The sequence below is a fragment of the Schistocerca piceifrons genome, chromosome 8, assembly GCF_021461385.2.
Source record: "Schistocerca piceifrons isolate TAMUIC-IGC-003096 chromosome 8, iqSchPice1.1, whole genome shotgun sequence".
NCBI lineage: Eukaryota > Metazoa > Arthropoda > Insecta > Orthoptera > Acrididae > Schistocerca > Schistocerca piceifrons.
The window spans coordinates 334467377-334487358 of NC_060145.1; the positions used below are offsets into that span (position 1 = coordinate 334467377).

General features: G+C 40.7%; 1 protein-coding gene across 1 annotated transcript in view; it reads left to right on the plus strand.

The window, feature by feature from the left end:
• Positions 1-19982, plus strand: part of LOC124712328 (D-altritol 5-dehydrogenase-like) — a 124856-nt gene that overhangs the window by 99891 nt on the left and 4983 nt on the right. The window contains exon 5 of the mRNA XM_047242622.1: positions 1746-1911. Within this exon, the coding sequence (XP_047098578.1) occupies positions 1746-1911 (166 nt within the window). The remainder of the gene's footprint in view (positions 1-1745; positions 1912-19982) is intronic.

Below are 19982 nucleotides of genomic sequence, written 5' to 3' on the forward strand. Positions count from 1 at the left end.
AGAAGATAATCCGCTATTCACCGTCTCACTCCGTTTTTATCTCACACTTGAAGCACACCATTTAAGTAACTGTACAGACTATCAGCTATATACAGGTATATACTGGCAAAGTTGAGACCTGTTGAATATAAAGGTTAAATGTGTAATGAACAGTTTCCATCTGGATTTCTTCTGATAACTTGTTATAGGTTTTTGCTCCTGAACATAAAGTTCCATTTTGGACCCAACATAGGAACGCATAGTCTATATAGAGATTAGTTTTATTTCTAGATTGTGGTTGAGAATTGCACTGTTTATCATAAATTATTCTGACAGAAGTGGCTGGAGGTAGCAGTCTCATGTGTGTGAGGTGTGCTTACTTGTATGAATGCATTTGCATTACTTTTTTTTGAAGAAAGGTTTGGCTCAAAGCTAGTATGTAACAACAGTCTTTTCATCATGCCTGTCTGCAACACAATGCGTCATCTTATCAATTAATAGCAATTGGTCCTTTTCATAAGATTGTTCGTTCATATTCCTACTGGCTACTAAGTTACAGAGGGCACTACAAAGACAGTACAAAATTTCAGTACTTGAGATAAAATACCATCACAGCCAGAAAAGTTCCTGCTTTTCAGTGATCTAGTGATCTGTTATTGCTTTAGTAGATAATTTGGTGTAACTGATGTCCAGTGGTGGAGGAAATCTAAAGGATCTGTTTTCAATGGATTAGTTTTGTCCCTGTATTTTCAGCTACTGTTAGGAACAAGTAATTGAATTTAGTGGCCAGTGATTTGCATTTTACATCATTTGCCTTGTTGCCACTGTAATCAGGGAGTTTGTTTCATGCCCAGTAATGTTATAAGTTGTCCATGTCTTGTTCTTGAAATTTTTAATTTATTGTGAATAGTGTGTGATTTTTGCCTTCTTGATGTTACACTGAAGAAGTTTGCAATACTACACATAGTACATTCTAAGCCCTTATTTAGGCTAATTGGGCTAGTTCCCTAAATGGAAAAAAATCTCTCTCCATAGCATAAGATACTTTTATCCCTGATGTCAGCCACTTTTCTCTCGGTTTCCAGTGAAATTGTCCCTGACACATTGGAAAGGAAAGGAAGTCTGGATTCATAGTGTTGTCTAAAAGCTGTCAAGAAAGAATAAAACTCTCATCTACAATGTGTCCTTGGTAAACTTCTTCCTACACGTAAATATCCTGTGTTTATACTCATTGTAATGTTAAAGTTCATATTTATGTAGAACAGTTCTCCACTTGAAAATATTTCTGACTGATGATGCGAGGTTTATTAACTACACCTTTTAGAAGAGAGGTATGCTCTTTAATAGGAGAAATAATGATGATTTATGTTAAGCCCACAGTCAATACAGAAGCCAATAGTGGTCATAGCTTTGAAAACCTAGAAAAAATTAAAACCTTATTGCATAACAACTGTCTAATGTAGACTCTTCAGATAAGCCAGTTTCTTAGGCACATCAGTCGTAGAGGCCTCCATCTTAAAACTCTGAACTGATGAAAAAAATGTTACAGAACTTAAAATTACTTTCTCTTCTCACTCTGCGTGCAGATAGTCAACAAAAACAGAGACTTGAAATATAAAAGATGCCTCTAATTATAAGCCATTATAACTACTGTGTCTGATGATATTAGCCATGTTATTTGTATGATAGTTTTCAAGTTTTACTTAAGCATACATTGGAGTACATCCAAATATTCTTTTATTAACTGTCTACATTATTTCCTACAGGCCTTGGGTATGACATGATAGATCATAATGAACTCTGTAACAAGACTTTTGATTTGGCAATTGACTGTACAGGAGATGCCATGATCCAGCAAGAAGCAGCCCATGCATTAGGTTTTGGAGGACACCTTCTCATTTTCAGATCAAACTCTGTGAAGGACAGACTATGGTAAACACTACTGATATTTAATTTATAACATTATGGAGCAATATAATAACAATGCTTGTTGTTAAAAATGGTACATTTTACATGTAAGACATAGTATTTTTTTACCATGGCTTGAAGCTGGTATGTATTCATATGTTCTAACTGGGTACCTTGTTTGGAATCATGTAAGTGATTATTGTCATTGGATCTTTGTTTTCAGGATGAACATACAATTATGACCCAATACATTTATGACCACTGCCCAATGCAAGATTTAATGCCACTTGATGGCAATGTGTTCATGTGACACCATAAGGATAATATATAAATGGAACAGAGATGAATGGGGAATCCATCTAGTGACAATACTGATCGCAGTTGGGGAAAATTGGTGTCATAAGTGACTTTGAAAAAGGACAGATTATCATGGCCCTATGCTTGGGAACGATCATTTTGGAAATGACTGGCTGTTCACGTGCTTCTGTAATGAGCATCTATGATCATTATTGCAGACCACCTGCATCCCTTCACTCTTGATGTCTTCCTTGCCAGTGATGGTAACTTCCAGGAGGATAACCATCGACCTAACAGCCAGAATCATGCCAAAGACGTTTGAGGAACATGATAGTAAACTCACATTAATATCTGGCTACCAAATTCTCCTGATAGAAGCCTCATGGAACAAATATTGGATGTTATCAGGTGTTAGCTTCATAACCAAACTCACTGGCCCATAATTTATGGGACTTGCACAACTTTTACATATACACTTAGTACAATACATCTTCATAAATCTGCCAAGGACTTGTTGAATCCATGCCATGCAGAATCACTGCTGTGTTGTGCTCCAAAAGTGTACCAACTTGCTATCAACTAGGTGGTCATAATATTTTGATTCATTTGCATTTTGTTCATACACTTTAACCAAAAAGTTTCATTTTAGACTATTTTTCTTTATACAGATGTGCACTTCATCTTTAATTTCTGGAATGACTCCACCTCTAATTTATTCATCTTCTGATTTTTCGCATACATTTCATCAGACCAACTGAAATTTTCTGGCCGTGAATGTGTGTTTGGCTCTCTGCTGCGCTGATCCTAGTTCCTTTCTACCTTCTTTTATAAATTTCAGTTTTTTATATTGAATCTTGTTTAATATTGGGTTGGGGAAGACTAATTGGAATTACACGATTTTTCGCTTTTCAGCTTTTGTGGCTGCTGCTTGAAAGCATGAAAACCAGACATCAATTGCCTGTTAGTACTGTCACAACATCAACTTCTTTCTGGTATTAATGATTATTTTGAATTATAATCAACATGGTGGTATTATTGTCTTTTCATAATAACAACAGGGCTAATAGTTTTCCATCAACTTATTGTGAAATTCATATATATATATATATATATATGTGACTTACCAAACGAAAGTGCTGGCAGGTCGATAGACACACAAACAAACACAAACATACACACAAAATTCAAGCTTTCGCAACCCACGGTTGCTTCATCAGGAAAGAGGGAAGGAGAGGGAAAGACGAAGGGATGTGGGTTTTAAGGGAGAGGGTAAGGAGTCATTCCTATCCTGGGAGCGGAAAGACTTACCTTAGGGGGAAAAAAGGACAGGTATACACTCGCACACACACACACACATATCCATCCACACATACACAGACACAAGCAGACATTGGTAAAGGCAAAGAGTTTGGGCAGAGATGTCAGTCGAGGCGGAAGTACAGAGGCAAAGATGTTGTTGAAAGACAGGTGAGGTATGAGCGGCAGCAAATTGAAATTAGAAATTAGCGGAGATTGAGGCCTGGTGGATAACGAGAAGAGAGGATATACTGAAGGGCAAATTCCCATCTCCGGAGTTCTGACAGGTTGGTGTTAGTGGGAAGTATCCAGATAACCCGGACGGTGTAACACTGTGCCAAGATGTGCTGGCCGTGCACCAAGGCATGTTTAGCCACAGGGTGATCCTCATTACCAACAAACACTGTCTGCCTGTGTCCATTCATGCGAATGGACAGTTTGTTGCTGGTCATTCCCACATAGAAAGCTTCACAGTGTAGGCAGGTCAGTTGGTAAATCACGTGGGTGCTTTCACACGTGGCTCTGCCTTTGATCGTGTACATCTTCCGGGTTACAGGACTGGAGTAGGTGGTGGTGGGAGGGTGCATGGGACAGGTTTTACACCGGGGGCGGTTGCAAGGGTAGGAGCCAGAGGGTAGGGAAGGTGGTTTGGGTACTTCATAGGGATGAACTAAGAGGTTACGAAGGTTAGGTGGACAGCGGAAAGACACTCTTGGTGGAGTGGGGAGGATTTCATGAAGGATGGATCTCATTACAGGGCAGGATTTGAGGAAGTCATATCCCTGCTGGAGAGCCACATTCAGAGTCTGATCCAGTCCCGGAAAGTATCCTGTCACAAGTGGGGCACTTTTGGGATTCTTCTGTGGGAGGTTCTGGGTTTGAGGAGATGAGGAAGTGGCTCTGGTTATTTGCTTCTGTACCAGGTCGGGAAGGTAGTTGCGGGATGCGAAAGCTGTTGTCAGGTTGTTGGTGTAATGGTTCGGGGATTCCGGACTGGAGCAGATTCATTTGCCATGAAGACCTAGGCTGTAGGGAAGGGTCCGCTTGATGTGGAATGGGTGGCAGCTGTCATAATGGAGGTACTGTTGCTTGTTGGTGGGTTTGATGTGAACGGACGTGTGAGGCTGGCCATTAGACAGGTGGAGGTCAACGTCAAGGAAAGTGGCATGGGATTTGGAGTAGGATTCCAAACTGAACAATCCATTGCCCTCACCCACCTAATCCTTCACCTACACATCAACTCAGCCAATGAAGACACCCGTCAACTCCTATCCTTAATAAAAGTCCTCAGTCTTTCCTCTCCCACATCCACACCGGCTGTTCAGAGCATCCTCCTACAGGCCAACTGCAAATTAGAACAGCATGCCACCCTCCACCTCAAAAAACTATCCAATCTCCTGGTTTCCCACCTCCGGAAAGGCAACTCACTCAATACTTCAGGATAGTTGACAGTAGATTATGTGCTATGACCAGCAACCATTTCCACCCCACTGGATGACAGTTCCTCTTACACAACAGTCTATTTACTATTTGAAATTCTCCTTTGGTCAGTTCCTCCTCCTTGGAGGCCTCTGTGGTTTTCAGTGGTGCTGAATCTTCTCTTTGTCCAACAGCAATGCCATTTAACATGATGATAACTGAGATTTCAACACTCCTGTGTTCTGCTAAGTGATTCTCTTCTACCCTTCTCTGTGTAGGTAGGACAAAGTTTGTGACAATTCACACTGGTGATGATGTAGAGATTGGTGAAATGAAACAGGTGGTTCTGGAGGTAAAGTTCAAAGCCTATCTATGTCATTTTAAGCATATACAATAACCCAAAGTGCAATCCAAATCACAAACACAAGTCAGGCAAGATGAAAACTCTGCTATTCAGTGGCCCATAATGAAAGGCTTTAATGACTAGTTAGAGACTGGCAATTTATAGACAGGCTGTGGTATTCAGCGGTGAACACTCATCACAGGGTGATGCCACTTCACATACTTTGGGCAGTGGCCACCCCATGCATGCACAAGCCACAGCTGTCACCTGGAGCCCAAGTATCTCTAACATGCTGTCCCTATAAATACTTGGGCTAGATGGGGAATCAGAATCACCACTGGATACTAAACCTCTCCCCCTTTAATCAGTATGTGCAGCTGAGAGTGGTTTATCATGTGGTAACTTCGCCAAGTAAGATGGGAGAGAGCTGCAGGAATTTCCTCCAAAGACTTCTGCTGATCACAAGAGTCTAGAATTCACCTTGGACTAGTCTGTAGGCAAGTGGGCACTGATGTAGCAGAGAAGGGACCAACAGGTTGGTCTCCGTGGGCACCAAAGGCCAGTAATGATCATCATCCATCTATGGTGAATTGAAGGGCTCACCAGTGGCAGGGGTGGGAGCCAGAAGCAGCATGGGAGCATTTTGACCTCCATTGACTCCCATCAGTGGTCATTATCAACTTACTATTGATGCCTAACATAAGGGCGGATGTTGTTGTGGTAAAAGGCACGCTGTTGGACTGGCTTGTCCCTGGAGAGGTGGTGGATGGGACGCCCTGTCAGCAGTGAAGGAGAAATGGGGTTGGGTGGTACATTACATTGTGGATGGATCTGATTCCAGTGCCAGACCAGCTGCTCCTGGCCAGCTTCAATCTCAAGCATTTGCCTCCACCTGTTACTGATGACAACACACTGGGCCCAATGGAGTTTCTGGCTGAAAGTATGAGCCCAGATATGGCTGTGTGTGTAAGTGATGGGCCTGCTGAGTCAGGTGCAGCAGGTCAATCAGGGTGTACGATCTGTGCCAAAGTAAAATTTTGGCTGGGCTACATCCATTCACAGAGGTGGACCAGTAGGTGGTGAAGAAACTGTGAGTGTTTCCCCAGAGCTGGCTGTCACCAACAGTTTTTGCATCTGTGTCTTGAATTTTCCAATCATCCATTCAGCTTCTCAGACAGGATGGAACAGGGTAGAGATCAGGTGCTCAGTGCCATTGTGCCAAGAAAAATTCTGAAACTCTGATGCAGTGAACTGAAGAAATCAGGATGGAAGGGACCCAATGTATTGTGAATATCATGGACAGGGTACGGATAGTAGCTGCTGTAGTAGTTTTAGCCATTTGTGCAATATATGGAAAGATAAAGAGGGCATTGACAACTAGTAACCACATTGCTCCTTAGAATGGCATGGCGATATCAGTTTGCACTCTTGGCCAGAATTGGTCATGGCATGACCAAGGGATGAAACACTGTTTTGGCTGAGTGGTTGTGGATACAGGCATGGCAGTTCCAGATGGTGTGTTCGATGGTAACATCAATGCCCGGCCAATACAGTACACCACATTATTGTCTTCATTCTGCACATTCCCCAATGTGTAGTGTGGAGGAGACTGCAGCTTTCAATTTTCTGTCAGCTTACTCAGATGTCTTCATACCTCCCTATGATATCTTTGCCACACAGTGATGGGGTGAACAAGAATCATTACAAATAAAATATTTATATGTGTAGGCCATTTAAAGAACCTACACAACTCACTCACTCACCTCCTCCCTCCAGTGTATACTGGCATGATCCATCTCACTGGAAGTCAATATACATTAATGGTCACCTTTTTTGTACTTTAAACTCCTTGGCCTGTCAGGGTAACGAGACTTTTATTCATGGCCAACTTTATCTCATTTACTCCTGGAACTTGTCATTACATAACATATACATCTGATATTGAAACTTCCTGGCAGATTAAAACTGTGTGCCCGACCGAGACTCGAACTCGGGACCTTTGCCTTTCGCGGGCAAGTGCTCTACCATCTGAGCTACCGAAGCACGACTCACTCCCGGTACTCACAGCTTTACTTCTGCCAGTACCTCGTCTCCTACCTTCCTAACGTTACAGAAGCTCTCCTGCGAACCTTGCAGAACTAGCACTCCTGAATGAAAGGATATTGCGGAGACATGGCTTAGCCACAGCCTGGGGGATGTTTCCAGAATGAGATTTTCACTCTGCAGCGGAGTGTGCGCTGATATGAAACTTCCTGGCAGATTAAAACTGTGTGCCCGACCGAGACTCGAACTTGGGACCTTTGCCTTTCGCGGACAAGTGCTCTACCATCTGAGCTACCGAAGCACGACTCATATCAGCGCACACTCCGCTGCAGAATGAAAATCTCATTCTGGAAACATCCCCCAGGCTGTGGCTAAGCCATGTCTCCGCAATATCCTTTCTTTCAGGAGTGCTAGTTCTGCAAGGTTCGCAGGAGAGCTTCTGTAAAGTTTGGAAGGTAGGAGACGAGGTACTGGCAGAAGTAAAGCTGTGAGTACCGGGTGTGAGTCATGCTTCAGTAGCTCAGATGGTAGAGCACTTGCCCGCGAAAGGCAAAGGTTCCGAGTTCGAGTCTCGGTCGGGCACACAGTTTTAATCTGCCAGGAAGTTTCATATCAGCACACACTCCGCTGCAGAGTGAAAATCTCATTCTGGATACATCTGATATTGTTCAATGCACACTTTAGAAATTATTACTACAACTATTTAAAAAAGGTTTTAAGGGTTGCATCAACAGGCACATTTGAATTCAGAGTCTGTAGTTTGATTATTGGAATCTAACTGCTGCTATTGTGGCAGTGTCCAGTGTGTGTGCCTCACCTAATGTATGCTGTGTGCGAACTTGAGTTTGTTAATGCTGTAATTAAGCTGAGTTGTCCATGAGTGTGCTACAATTTCATTTATTTATCCAACGTCAATAAAAGTGTTTGTCTCATTGCTGCAACGTGGTGTGCTGAGGTGGAACAATTGATGCTGTGGTGAGGAGGTTCATCATTTACAGCCCATGCATTTGTTATTGTCGTAATCCACATGTTTCAGTGGTTGAACCAGGCTCACACTGTCAACATCCTGAAGACTCTTGAATGGGTTTGAGGTAAGTCTCCAATGCCTTTATTCGTTTCCATACCCTCTCTGTGGAAGGATGTCTTGTCAATACCCGAGTCCACCGAGGATATACCCGTATTTACTCGAATCTAAGCCGCACTTTTTTTCCGATTTTTGTAATCCAAAATACCGCCTGCGGCTTAGAATCGAGTGCAAAGCAAGCGAAGTTCAGGAAAATGTTGGTAGGTGCCGCTACAACTATAACTTCTGTCGAATATATGTAGCGCTACACAGGTATGCTGTGTAGGCACAAAGATAAATACTTTCGCCAAAACCTCTGCGTCAGTAAATAAATTAAAAAAAAAAAGAAAAAAAAAGAAAGGTGAAAGACGAGCTTTTTTTTTTTCTCCGCCCCGAGTTTTGACCACTGCATTTTCATACATTATCCAACGAAGTAAATACAAATTCCGTATTGTTCATCTTCGAATGTAGCAGAATTTCAATGTACTACGAAAATCCGACTGGCAAGACTGTTTAGGATGTTTGTCAATATGACCAACTCTACGTACTGAATTTTTTCCTACCAGTGAGAAGAGATGGTTGCTAATAGGAACCTGATGAAATGTGAATCACATGCAGTATTCTCTTCACTATAAGAATAATACGAATATAAACATTTTGCCATGTATTCTTTCGTGTTTGCTGCTATCTCATTTAAATCCTGTCTGCCTAATAAACTACGAAACTAGAGTGAGACAACAGCAAACGCGGAAGAATATACGTATCGTGTCATGTTTATATTCGTATTATTCTTATGCCTAATGTGATACAGTCAGAAATGAAGCACGGCAACTGACTAGATTTTTAAATCTAAGATGACTCTAATTTCTGTTCAGAATTTGATGTAATAAAGAAGCGACCGCAAAGATTTTCAAACAGTGAAAAATTTTCGCCGAACTCTCGTTCAGAACATGTTCTGTCATACGCAGTCTATTATTTGGTTCTTGTTGATCATTATCAAAGAAAGCAGCAGTGTGAGTAACAACAAATAGCAGTCTCTTGCCATTGTTTCGCTAATGAGACGATTCCTCTCTTTTTAAGCGGCGGTAGCGCGCACAAAAGCAAGCCGTGCCGCGAGCGGCGACAGGCCGTAAACACGCACCATCAGAATGCGACAAACAATGCAAGACACAGTACAGTAATGCATTTTCAGCTTAGGATGACGTGAACACCTATAACAAAGAAAACGGCACGAACCAGATCAAAGCAAAATAAGCAATCGATTCAAACCAGACAGAGCACGTGAAAAAGGAAGGGTACTCGTATAAATACGGACGGAGCGCCTGACGCATAGCAATGGCTACCTGGTAAAGCTTAACTGCTAAGCTTACGACTCGAACCAAACTACTGTCGCTGTATCGTCATTCATTCGACGTAAATTGTGTCTCATATTACAATGGGCCAACTTTGTTTCGATTTGGAGGTGCGGCCTAAAACTTTTCTCTCCCCTTGAATTTCGAGTCGCAAATTTCAGGTGCGGCTTAGATTCGGGAAATTTTTTTTTTCCTTTATTTCGAGTCTCATTTTTTAGGTGCGGGTTAGATTCGAGTAAATACGGTAAATGTTCATTACTGCCCAGCTCTGGCACACATTTTTTATGGGAACACATGGAATTATGGGTTTCAAACCTTCACAAAATGTTTGTAGCACATTAACAGTTATTAGTTCACATATGCAGTCTTGGATATCATATTCAGCTTTACATTGCATCATAGCGTATACATTTCATCATTGTTATGATAACCTAAGTACTTGCATTTAAAAACATACTGACACACTGGGTTTGTGTATTTTTTACTTTGTACATATGCATTTTCATATGGCATTTGCGTTTCTTTACATAAATATTGTACAAAAATTTACATAAATAGTGTACAGAAATTATACATACAAGACAGTTAATATTACACACATTTCTTCTGATTTTATGTTATGTAACTTTTTTTTATCACATTTTGCTCTCAGGCAAAATTTCATTTGTAAACAATCTGCAATCATAGTCTCATCTTGCTTTAACGTTACACAGATTGTCGTTTTTTCAATCTCATTTTCCAGCACTGACAAAGTATTTGCATCCAGCATTACTACTGGATGTGCATGAGCTTTGTGTTCATACATCGCACCTGACACAAGTATCCATCATTACAGATGCTTAGGAAAGACAGACTCATAACATGAAATTGTGATAAGCCTACAAAACTACATTTCGCCAGAACTCTGACATGTTTACTAGGATCTGTCTATTGGTCTATAGGAAGTGTTACGGACAGGAACAAGCATTCATTTTTACTCTACCACTGCAATTCCTTGTTCATCACAAGAATTATTGAGTACATCATTTCATGGCTATCTGCTCGTGTTAATCCACTTACTTCATGTTTACTATCAACTGATACATTCCAACAGTACAATATTGTGTTATGCAAGTGTCATCATCAACTGTAAACAGTATACTTCAGTGTTGGTGATTTATACTTTCTTTTGCTACATGATATCACTCTTGTATATTCAGTTGTGCATGAACATGTCTCTAGGAGAATTGTGCCAATGAACACGTGTAAAACAATGTTGAGACAGCTTGTGTTCATGTGCAAATGATCTGTACTAACTGTTGCTTGGCACCCTTCTCAGTCACATGGACTTGTAAAGCTTGGTCTGAACCCTTTTGATTTGGTAGCACAAGACCTAAGGTCAACCTATTCATACATCTGGCATACTACAGCTTTTTCATACAGACATTCACACCATCACTTTCAAATATATTTTTATACATATAATTATTTATTTTCAGTGCAACCCTTATGCTTTGGTGCCAAACACCTAACTATTGTGTTACCTATTTTACCCAGGACGTGACTCCACATCATTCACTAGAAGGACACTTAAAACTAAGTGCATAGTTGCCCACTGGCTAGTAATGCATCACACCTTCAAGATTCATATTTTCAATTTCTGTCAGTACGCAGTTCATTCTTTATCAAATTTTTTACGAGTTGTAAGAGCGCACGTCTGTACTGTGGTTGTCGTTTTGACATATTGTTTTGCACCTGGAAAGAAAAGTGTTGTCATAGGTGGTGTTTTATATATCCCCTTTCGTACAGCATGTAAATAGCAACTTCTATAAATGTAAATAGCTTGTACAACGTATCATAGAGTGTAGCTAGTTTTCTGTAGATAATGCTTACCTCCACCCATATATTTATTCCTAAGCTTAGTTCTTCGTAACTTCTTGATCTTAGTTTAGTTCTGTAGTGTAGAGCCGGCCGCGGTGGTCTCGCAGTTAAGGCGCTCAGTCCGGAACTGCGTGACTGCTACGGTCGCAGGTTCGAATCCTGCCTCGGGCATGGATGTGTGTGATGTCCTTAGGTTAGTTAGGTTTAAGTAGTTCCAAGTTCTAGAGGACTGATGACCACAGATGTTAAGTCCCATGGTGCTCAGAGCCATTTGAACCATTTGTAGTGTAGACATTTTATTTCCTTAGTAGTCAACTCATATCATAAAGTTTTCTCTAAGTGTAGATTGTCTGGTGCTTCATTGCTAAGCTATGATCATCATCTGATGGCGGTCCACTGGCCTAAGCTATTCTGTGCACATGCACGAAGTAGTCAACCTTAAAGCTAGCTACTGCGTGTGTGCGTTTCTGTCTTCACTCCACTTTGCCACTTTCATGCAGTGCATCTCAATTGCATGAGGATGGCACAAATAAGAATCATTACAAATATTTATTTATATGTGTAGGACATTTAAAAACCTACACATGGGCCTCACCTCCATAGATGGCTGCCTCTCTTACCTTTCCCCAATTCAGCAGCTAGGCAAGCAGTTGGTGCTCTGTACTGCAACATGCTATGGCTACTTTGTGTCAAGGAGTGATGTCATCCAGGGAACCACATGTGCTTCATCCCACAGGTTGACTATAATCGTCTGCCAGGCGACTGGCACAAATAGAACTGTAGTGATGAATAACGTCTGGTGACATAGCAGTAATTGAAAACTCACTTTCTTTCTCTGCTCTAGTAGACAACACATCTAGGGCATCTAGAGTAGAAACACACCGGCATGTTGTCTTCTGACATCCAAATGTCTGTTCTTTTGTGGCGCTTCATACTCTGAGGAGGAGTTGGTTGTATGTGAGTTGGTTCAGTGCGAGTTGGTCAGATGGTGTGTTGTCATCTAAGACTGCAGCGTAAGTTTGAGTTGTTCGAGACCATTCATCACAGTGTATTCTATTGATGCTGGTGACACAGATTTACAAACCACTTCTTCCACATTCTTGTTTACCTCCTGATGCATGGGGTCAACAGTCATGGCTGTTATACCTTGCGTGCTCAGACACACCATTCGAGGGTCACTCATATTTCTTTCATTTGACTCTTTTATGCTGCATTTTCTTGATGCACTAGCTTCGCTTAATCAGTTTGTCTGTTGATGTGACATCCTTTAGCAGAAGAGACCAGTACACATCTTCTGTGGCTCCGTTAATCAAGTGTAAGATTTTTTCAGCTTCTGCCGTATTTAGGTTCAAAATGTGGCATAGGGCTAAAACATTATGTACGTAGGACTTTGTCATTTCCCCATGATGCTGGGCCTTTATCTTCAATTGCTCCTCTGCTAAGTGGACTTGCTACTAATTGTCACCAAATGTTTTCCTCAGTTTAGCCTGGAATTTATTATAGCTATCCACAGTCCCTGATCCCACTTAATGCCCCACAGTAGATGATAGCAGAGATCCCCCTTCAGTTTACATATAAACACCTTTTATGTTTCCCAACTGAAGCACCCAGCATCTCCACCTAACTACATCATGTCATAATCAGAAACAAGTCTGAATCTAAAAGCAGTGTCATCAAAGAAATACAGCACTAATCACTGAGAGCATGCCTAACGCTTTGGATGACAAAGTGGTGAAGTATGTGTATAAACTCCCACTTCTTTAATGATACGACTTGCTTGAGATTGTCAACCAACTTTCCTTGTTGGTTAGCTTGCTGCTACATCATACTTTTCTCTTCTTTTCCAAAGTATATTTGCTAGGACCAGGAATTTCTCAAGACTCTTTCTACTTACAAAATAAGCAGACGTACGCAGATACTTTTCTTCACTTAACGACATATATTTGAACATCAAACTTTTACAAATCTCAGTCTCCACATAAACAAATACTGTCAAGTAAGTCTCTTCACCTCTCCAAAGCGTAGAAACAAAGTACATTTGCATATAAGATAAGGTTGGCTTAATAACCATGTACTTTTTCAATATCAATCTGAATACACGTCTTGTCCTTTCCAAGTCCAAAGCGAGCATTAATTAAAAGTCTCTTTCCAACTCCATTGTTCTTTTGTCACTACAATCATCAAACTTACAGAACAGCACTGAATAAATAAACATTCCTTGTTCTTTCACTACGACTTCCATGGCGCGACTGGCAAACACTTGTCGGTGCCGTTCAACCATCGCGTGTACAGTTGCCTCGTGATAAAACTTCAAACCCACACACACACAGACATGTGATGCGCAGTAAGTAAGCTCTGTCCCACTTATATTTAAAATATCATGTGTTCAAGACGGTAGAAGGCCGAAAGGTTCTAGAATTTATGCGGAAATTCTCAAAGAAATACACATGTTTATTATGAGCACCAATGTACTGCCAAAACAGAACTTACTTCCAGAATGCTGGTATTTAAACATAATTTGAATATTCAACATTATGCAAATATAAAATGTTTCAAAAACCTACGAGAACGGATAAATACTACATAACAAATAGTCGCAGATGGTTGGGTTTGAACTGATGACCTGTAGCACACCAACCAGAGATGGTAACCACTACATCACACCGTGTGCACTGCAGCTAGATGTAATAGTATTCTCTGATGTCGCATCACAGCAACAGTAGCAAGGAATTAATGTGGCTACTAAGCACATTAAAAATGTCAGAGAAATAAACTCATCGGAAAAATAAAATCCCTCTTTTCTGTGCAGTGTATCTAAACACATCAGCTTCCTCTTATCCCTTTTTGAGCACCAGGCCCAGATCTATAGGAGGGGTGGAGGATGGGGGTGGGGAGCAAATCGGGGTATCTGCTGTGGGTGGCAATTTCAGGAGGTTGCCAAAATCACGTGTGGAGTGCACATGTGGGTTTTTTAGGTTAGAGAATTTCCTCCCTAGGCCCGACGCCTCCTGAGACGCAGCAAGGTAGGAGTAGGCAAAATACATCAGGGAATAACAATATTAATGTGCTAGTAGTAAACTGCAGGAGCGTCTATAGAAAGGTCCCAGAACTGCTCTCATTAATAAACGGTCACAACGCCCATATAGTACTAGGGACAGAAAGTTGGCTGAAACCAGATGTAAACAGTAATGAAATCCTAAACTCAGATTGGAATGTATACCGCAGAGACAGGCTGAACAGTGAAGGGGGAGGCGTGTTTATAGCAATAAGAAGTGCAATAGTATTGAAGGAAATTGACGGAGATCCGAAATGTGAAATAATTTGGGTGAAGGTCACGGTTAAAGCAGGCCCAGACATGGTAATTGGATGTCTCTATAGGCCCCCTGGCTCAGCAGCTGTTGTGGCTGAGCACCTGAAGGATAATTTGGATAATATTTCAAGTAGATTTCCCCACCATGTTATAGTTCTGGGTGGAGATTTTAATTTGCCGGATATAGACTGGGAGACTCAAACGTTCATAACGGGTGGCAGGGACAAAGAATCCAGTGAAATTTTTTTAAGTGCTTTATCTGAAAACTACCTTGAGCAGTTAAACAGAAAACCGACTCGTGGCGATAACATATTAGACCTTCTGGTGACAAACAGACCCGAACTATTTGAAACAGTTAACGCAGAACAGGGAATCAGCGATCATAAAGCGGTTACTGCATCGATGATTTCAGCCATAAATAGAAATATTAAAAAAGGTACGAAGATTTTTCTGTTTAGCAAAAGTGACAAAAGGCAGATTGCAGAGTACCTGACGGCTCAACACAAAAGTTTTGTCTCAAGTACAGATAGTGTTGAGGATCAGTGGACAAAGTTCAAAACCATCGTACAATATGTGTTAGATAAGTATGTGCCAAGCAAGATCGTAAGAGATGGAAAAGAGGCACTGTGGTACAACAACCAAGTTAGGAAACTGCTGCGGAAGCAAAGGGAACTTCACAGCAAACACAAACATAGCCAAAGCCTTGCAGACAAACAAAAATTACGCGAAGCGAAATGTAGTGTGAGGAGGGCTATGCGAGAGGTGTTCAATGAATTCGAAAGTAAAGTTCTATGTACTGACTTGGCAGAAAATCCTAAGAAATTTTGGTCTTATGTCAAAGCAGTAGGTGGCTCAAAACAAAATGTCCAGACACTCTGTGACCAAAATGGTACTGATGCAGAGGATGACAGACTAAAGGCCGAAATACTAAATGTCTTTTTCCAAAGCTGTTTCACAGAGGAAGACTGGACTGTAGTTCCTTCTCTAGATTGTTGCACAGATGACAAAATGGTAGATATCGAAATAGACGACAGAGGGATAGAAAAACAATTAAAATCTATCAAAAGAGGAAAGGCCGCTGGACCTGATGGGATACCAGTTCGATTTTACACAGAGTACGCGAAGGAACTTGCCCCTCTTCTTGCAGTGGTGTACCGTAGGTCTCTAGAAGAGCGTAGCGTTCCAAAGGATTGGAAAATGGCACAGGTCATCCCCGTTTTCAAGAAGGGACGTCGAACAGATGTGCAGAACTATAGACCTATATCTCTAACGTCGATCAGTTGTAGAATTTTGGAACACGTATTATGTTCGAGTATAATGGCTTTTCTGGAGACTAGAAATCTACTCTGTAGGAATCAGCATGGGTTTCGAAAAAGACGGTCTTGTGAAACCCAGCTCGCACTATTCATCCACGAGACTCAGAGAGCCATAGACGCGGGTTCACAGGTAGATGCCGTGTTTCTTGACTTCCGCAAGGTGTTCGATACAGTTCCCCACAGTCGTTTAATGAACAAAGTAAGAGCATATGGACTATCAGACCAATTGTGTGATTGGATTGAAGAGTTCCTAGATAACAGAACACAGCATGTCATTCTCAATGAAGAGAAGTCTTCCAAAGTAAGAGTGATTTCAGGTGTGCCGCAGGGGAGTGTCATAGGACTGTTGCTATTCACAGTATACATAAATGACTTTGTGGATGACATCGGAAGTTCACTGAGGCTTTTTGCAGATGATGCTGTGGTGTATCGAGAGGTTGTAACAATGGAAAATTGTACTGAAATGCAGGAGGATCTGCAGCGAATAGACGCATGGTGCAGCGAATGGCAATTGAATCTCAATGTAGACAAGTGTAATCTGCTGCGAATACATAGAAAGATAGTTCCCTTATCATTTAACTACAAAATAGCAGGTCAGCAACTGGAAGCAGTTAATTCCATAAATTATCTGGGAGTATGCATTAGGAGTGATTTACAATGGAATGATCATACAAAGTTGATCGTCGGTAAAGCAGATGCCAGACTGAGATTCATTGGAAGAATCCTAAGGAAATGCAATCCGAAAACAAAGGAAGTAGGTTACAGTACGCTTGTTCGCCCACTGCTTGAATACTGCTCAACAGTGTGGGATCCGTACCAGATAGGATTGATAGAAGAGAGAGAGAAGATCCAACGGAGAGCATTGCGCTTCGTTACAGGATCATTTAATAATCGCGAAAGCGTTACGGAGATGATAGATAAACTCCAGTGGAAGACTCTGCAGGAGAGACGCTCAGTAGCTGGGTATGGGCTTTTGTTGAAGTTTCGAGAACATACCTTCACCGAAGAGTCAAGCAATATATTGCTCCCTCCTACGTATATCTCGCGAAGAGACCATGAGGACAAAATCAGAGAGATTGGAGCCCACACAGAAGCATACCGACAATCCTTCTTTCCACGAACAATACGAGACTGGAATAGAAGGGAGAACCGATAGGGGTACTCAGGGTACCCTCCACCACACACCGTCAGGTGGCTTGCGGAGTGTGGATGTAGATGTAGATGTAGACATATGATTTTGAAATGCATCCCTCTTTGGTTTTTGACATTTCTGAACACATTCTAAATTGACTTCTGAACAAATCATAAGTTGATTTTTGAATGCATGCATAGTGTACGTGATGTCTCTGCCAGGTGGCGGTCACATCAAAAAATAAAAAAACTTTCCTGCAGGCAAAAGGGGATGGGATTATACAAAATTTTTGGCAGATCGCTACACTAGAAAAAGCCAGTTGTGCTTAATAGTGTGGAAAACACGTTGTACGAACACGTAATAATGCCTAACCAAAGAATAAATGCAGGATAACTGAACTGGTGATTTTGGCAGGGTTACCGAAGTTAACCGGAGAATAAGTTTTGACAATGACTGTTATAGTTACAGAATTGTTTGTTGAAATGAGGAAGGAGAAGAAATGAGGCATCACACATATTATATTGAAGAATATATCAATTCCAAATTTAAATAAAAATTTCGTACTACTGCTAGTTTTCGATCTCATGCCTGAGAAACTGGAGCATATGAATGGAATGTGAATCTGTTTCCTAATAAAACTTTTTGCTCGCAATAGGTCTATTAGGCATTTGATATTGGTACTTCATGAGTTATATTCTGTTGTGTTATTTATGTAAATGAGATAGATAAAAATGACCATTTGGGCCAAAACAGTCTCGCTTATTTGGCATGTGTTACAACTGCTGCAATATTAGAAAGGCCATTTCGTTTTATCTAGCAAACAATGACAAAATAGATGTAATCAAATTGAGAAGCCACACCAGTCTTGGGTACTGTTCATATTAACAGCTTTTTCAGTACTAGACAATGACATTTTGATTTTTCATGCAGCAAAACGTTTGATGAACTTCGATGAGGTACTAGATTCTTTTGTGTAAAGGAAATAAAATGCTAGGGCCTAAGGATTGAAGAAAAGTGTGCTATCTTGCTTGTTTCTTGTCTTTACTGGTTTTATGTTTCCTATATTTAATTTTAAATCACATAAAAGAGAAAGTTATTAGCTAACAGGCAATAGAGAGTGCAAATTTTCTGGAGAGTTCTTATTCTCTCGGCCACAAATAATCCCACCTAGTATTGTTAGTTTTTTAAAGAGGGATAAGATGTCAAACCGATCTACTGGGAGCAAGAGAGAGACCACAGTACATTTGAATTTCCACTATTCTCAATTTGGTTTGATGGTTTCCATTACAAAACATACATGTTTGAATTCCACAGAGCGAAATACGTTGAGGTACGGTAGAAGAATGCTGTGTGAAGGGGTGTGGTGCTGCACTTTGGCACATATATCATATATCAAATAATATGTGTCATATTTTCTCGAACATATATGCTTGATGCATAAAACTCTTCAGAAAGATGTGTGCTACAAAATGAACATATTTTTGAAAAATCAATTTTTTTTTTGGCATCCTATCTAAAACACCGGGGGGGGGGGGGGGGGGCTGGAGTCCACTGATCATGGTTCCAGCACTGTTGGCCAGGTGTAATCTATATTTCCTGTGATAGCTGAATATGTTACAGATCTCTTCTTATTTATTTCTGCATCACATTTATTGCCATACTATTTTATTCAAGAGCTTTTCGACTGTCGCCTAGATCTCTCCAAACCTAATAAGTTTGGTTTCAGGTTGTTTGATCAATCTTAGAGGTTGATACATGGTTATCCTTCCATATGGATCACTTAGTGGTACTGTCTTATCTTCGAGGAAATGGGCTCATGTCCTAAGCTCTCTGAGAGGCAATGGTCACTGAGGTGTCAGTGTCTTTCGTGCTACCATAGCATGGCAAATGCTTGGTGAACATCGCAAATGCTTCCATTCTCTTCAGTTTCAGGCCTCATTATTTGTTTTTGCCAAACAGTTGACTCAAAATGTTGGTGGATCGAGGCAACTGCATGTCAGGCTCCTTAGTGTTCTAGAAACTTCAGCTGCCATAGCAGCATCTTTTCACTCATTTATTTCACACAGATGTGAATATTTGTGAGTGCCATATTGCGAACTTTTGACTTGTAGCAGTCATGGTTTAAAGAAATCAGAATGATTTTAACAGGTAATTTAACCAAACAAGGTACACTTCTGCTAAAAATTTTAATTCTTCTGTGATCCTGTATTTGTGTTTGTCTGGATTCTTAACAGCAGCTCAGTTGAGGATGTGCTTTGGTTTACATCACTATATAATGATTTACTGATTATATTGAAATAATCAGCAACCAGTTGCATAAAAGAAATTTAATTTCTTAACCAGTTACACTCCGTTCTTCTTCACATTATTTGCTAGTGACAACAATAAAATGCATGCAGCATATTGCTGTGGTCATGTGGTTCATAGTGCAGGCACTATGCACCACATGACGACAGCTATGAACCACATGAGCACATGCGACAGTTATAACTTTCTGAAGATGGGGAGTAACTGCTTGAAACTGGTTAAGAAATTAAATTCCTTTTATGCAACTGGTTGCTGATTATTTTGATATATACAACTACAGTTGCTGAAGATGCACAAATACTAGATTTACTGATTGTAATCATGTTGAATGTAAATTAATAAAATCCAAAATATTTT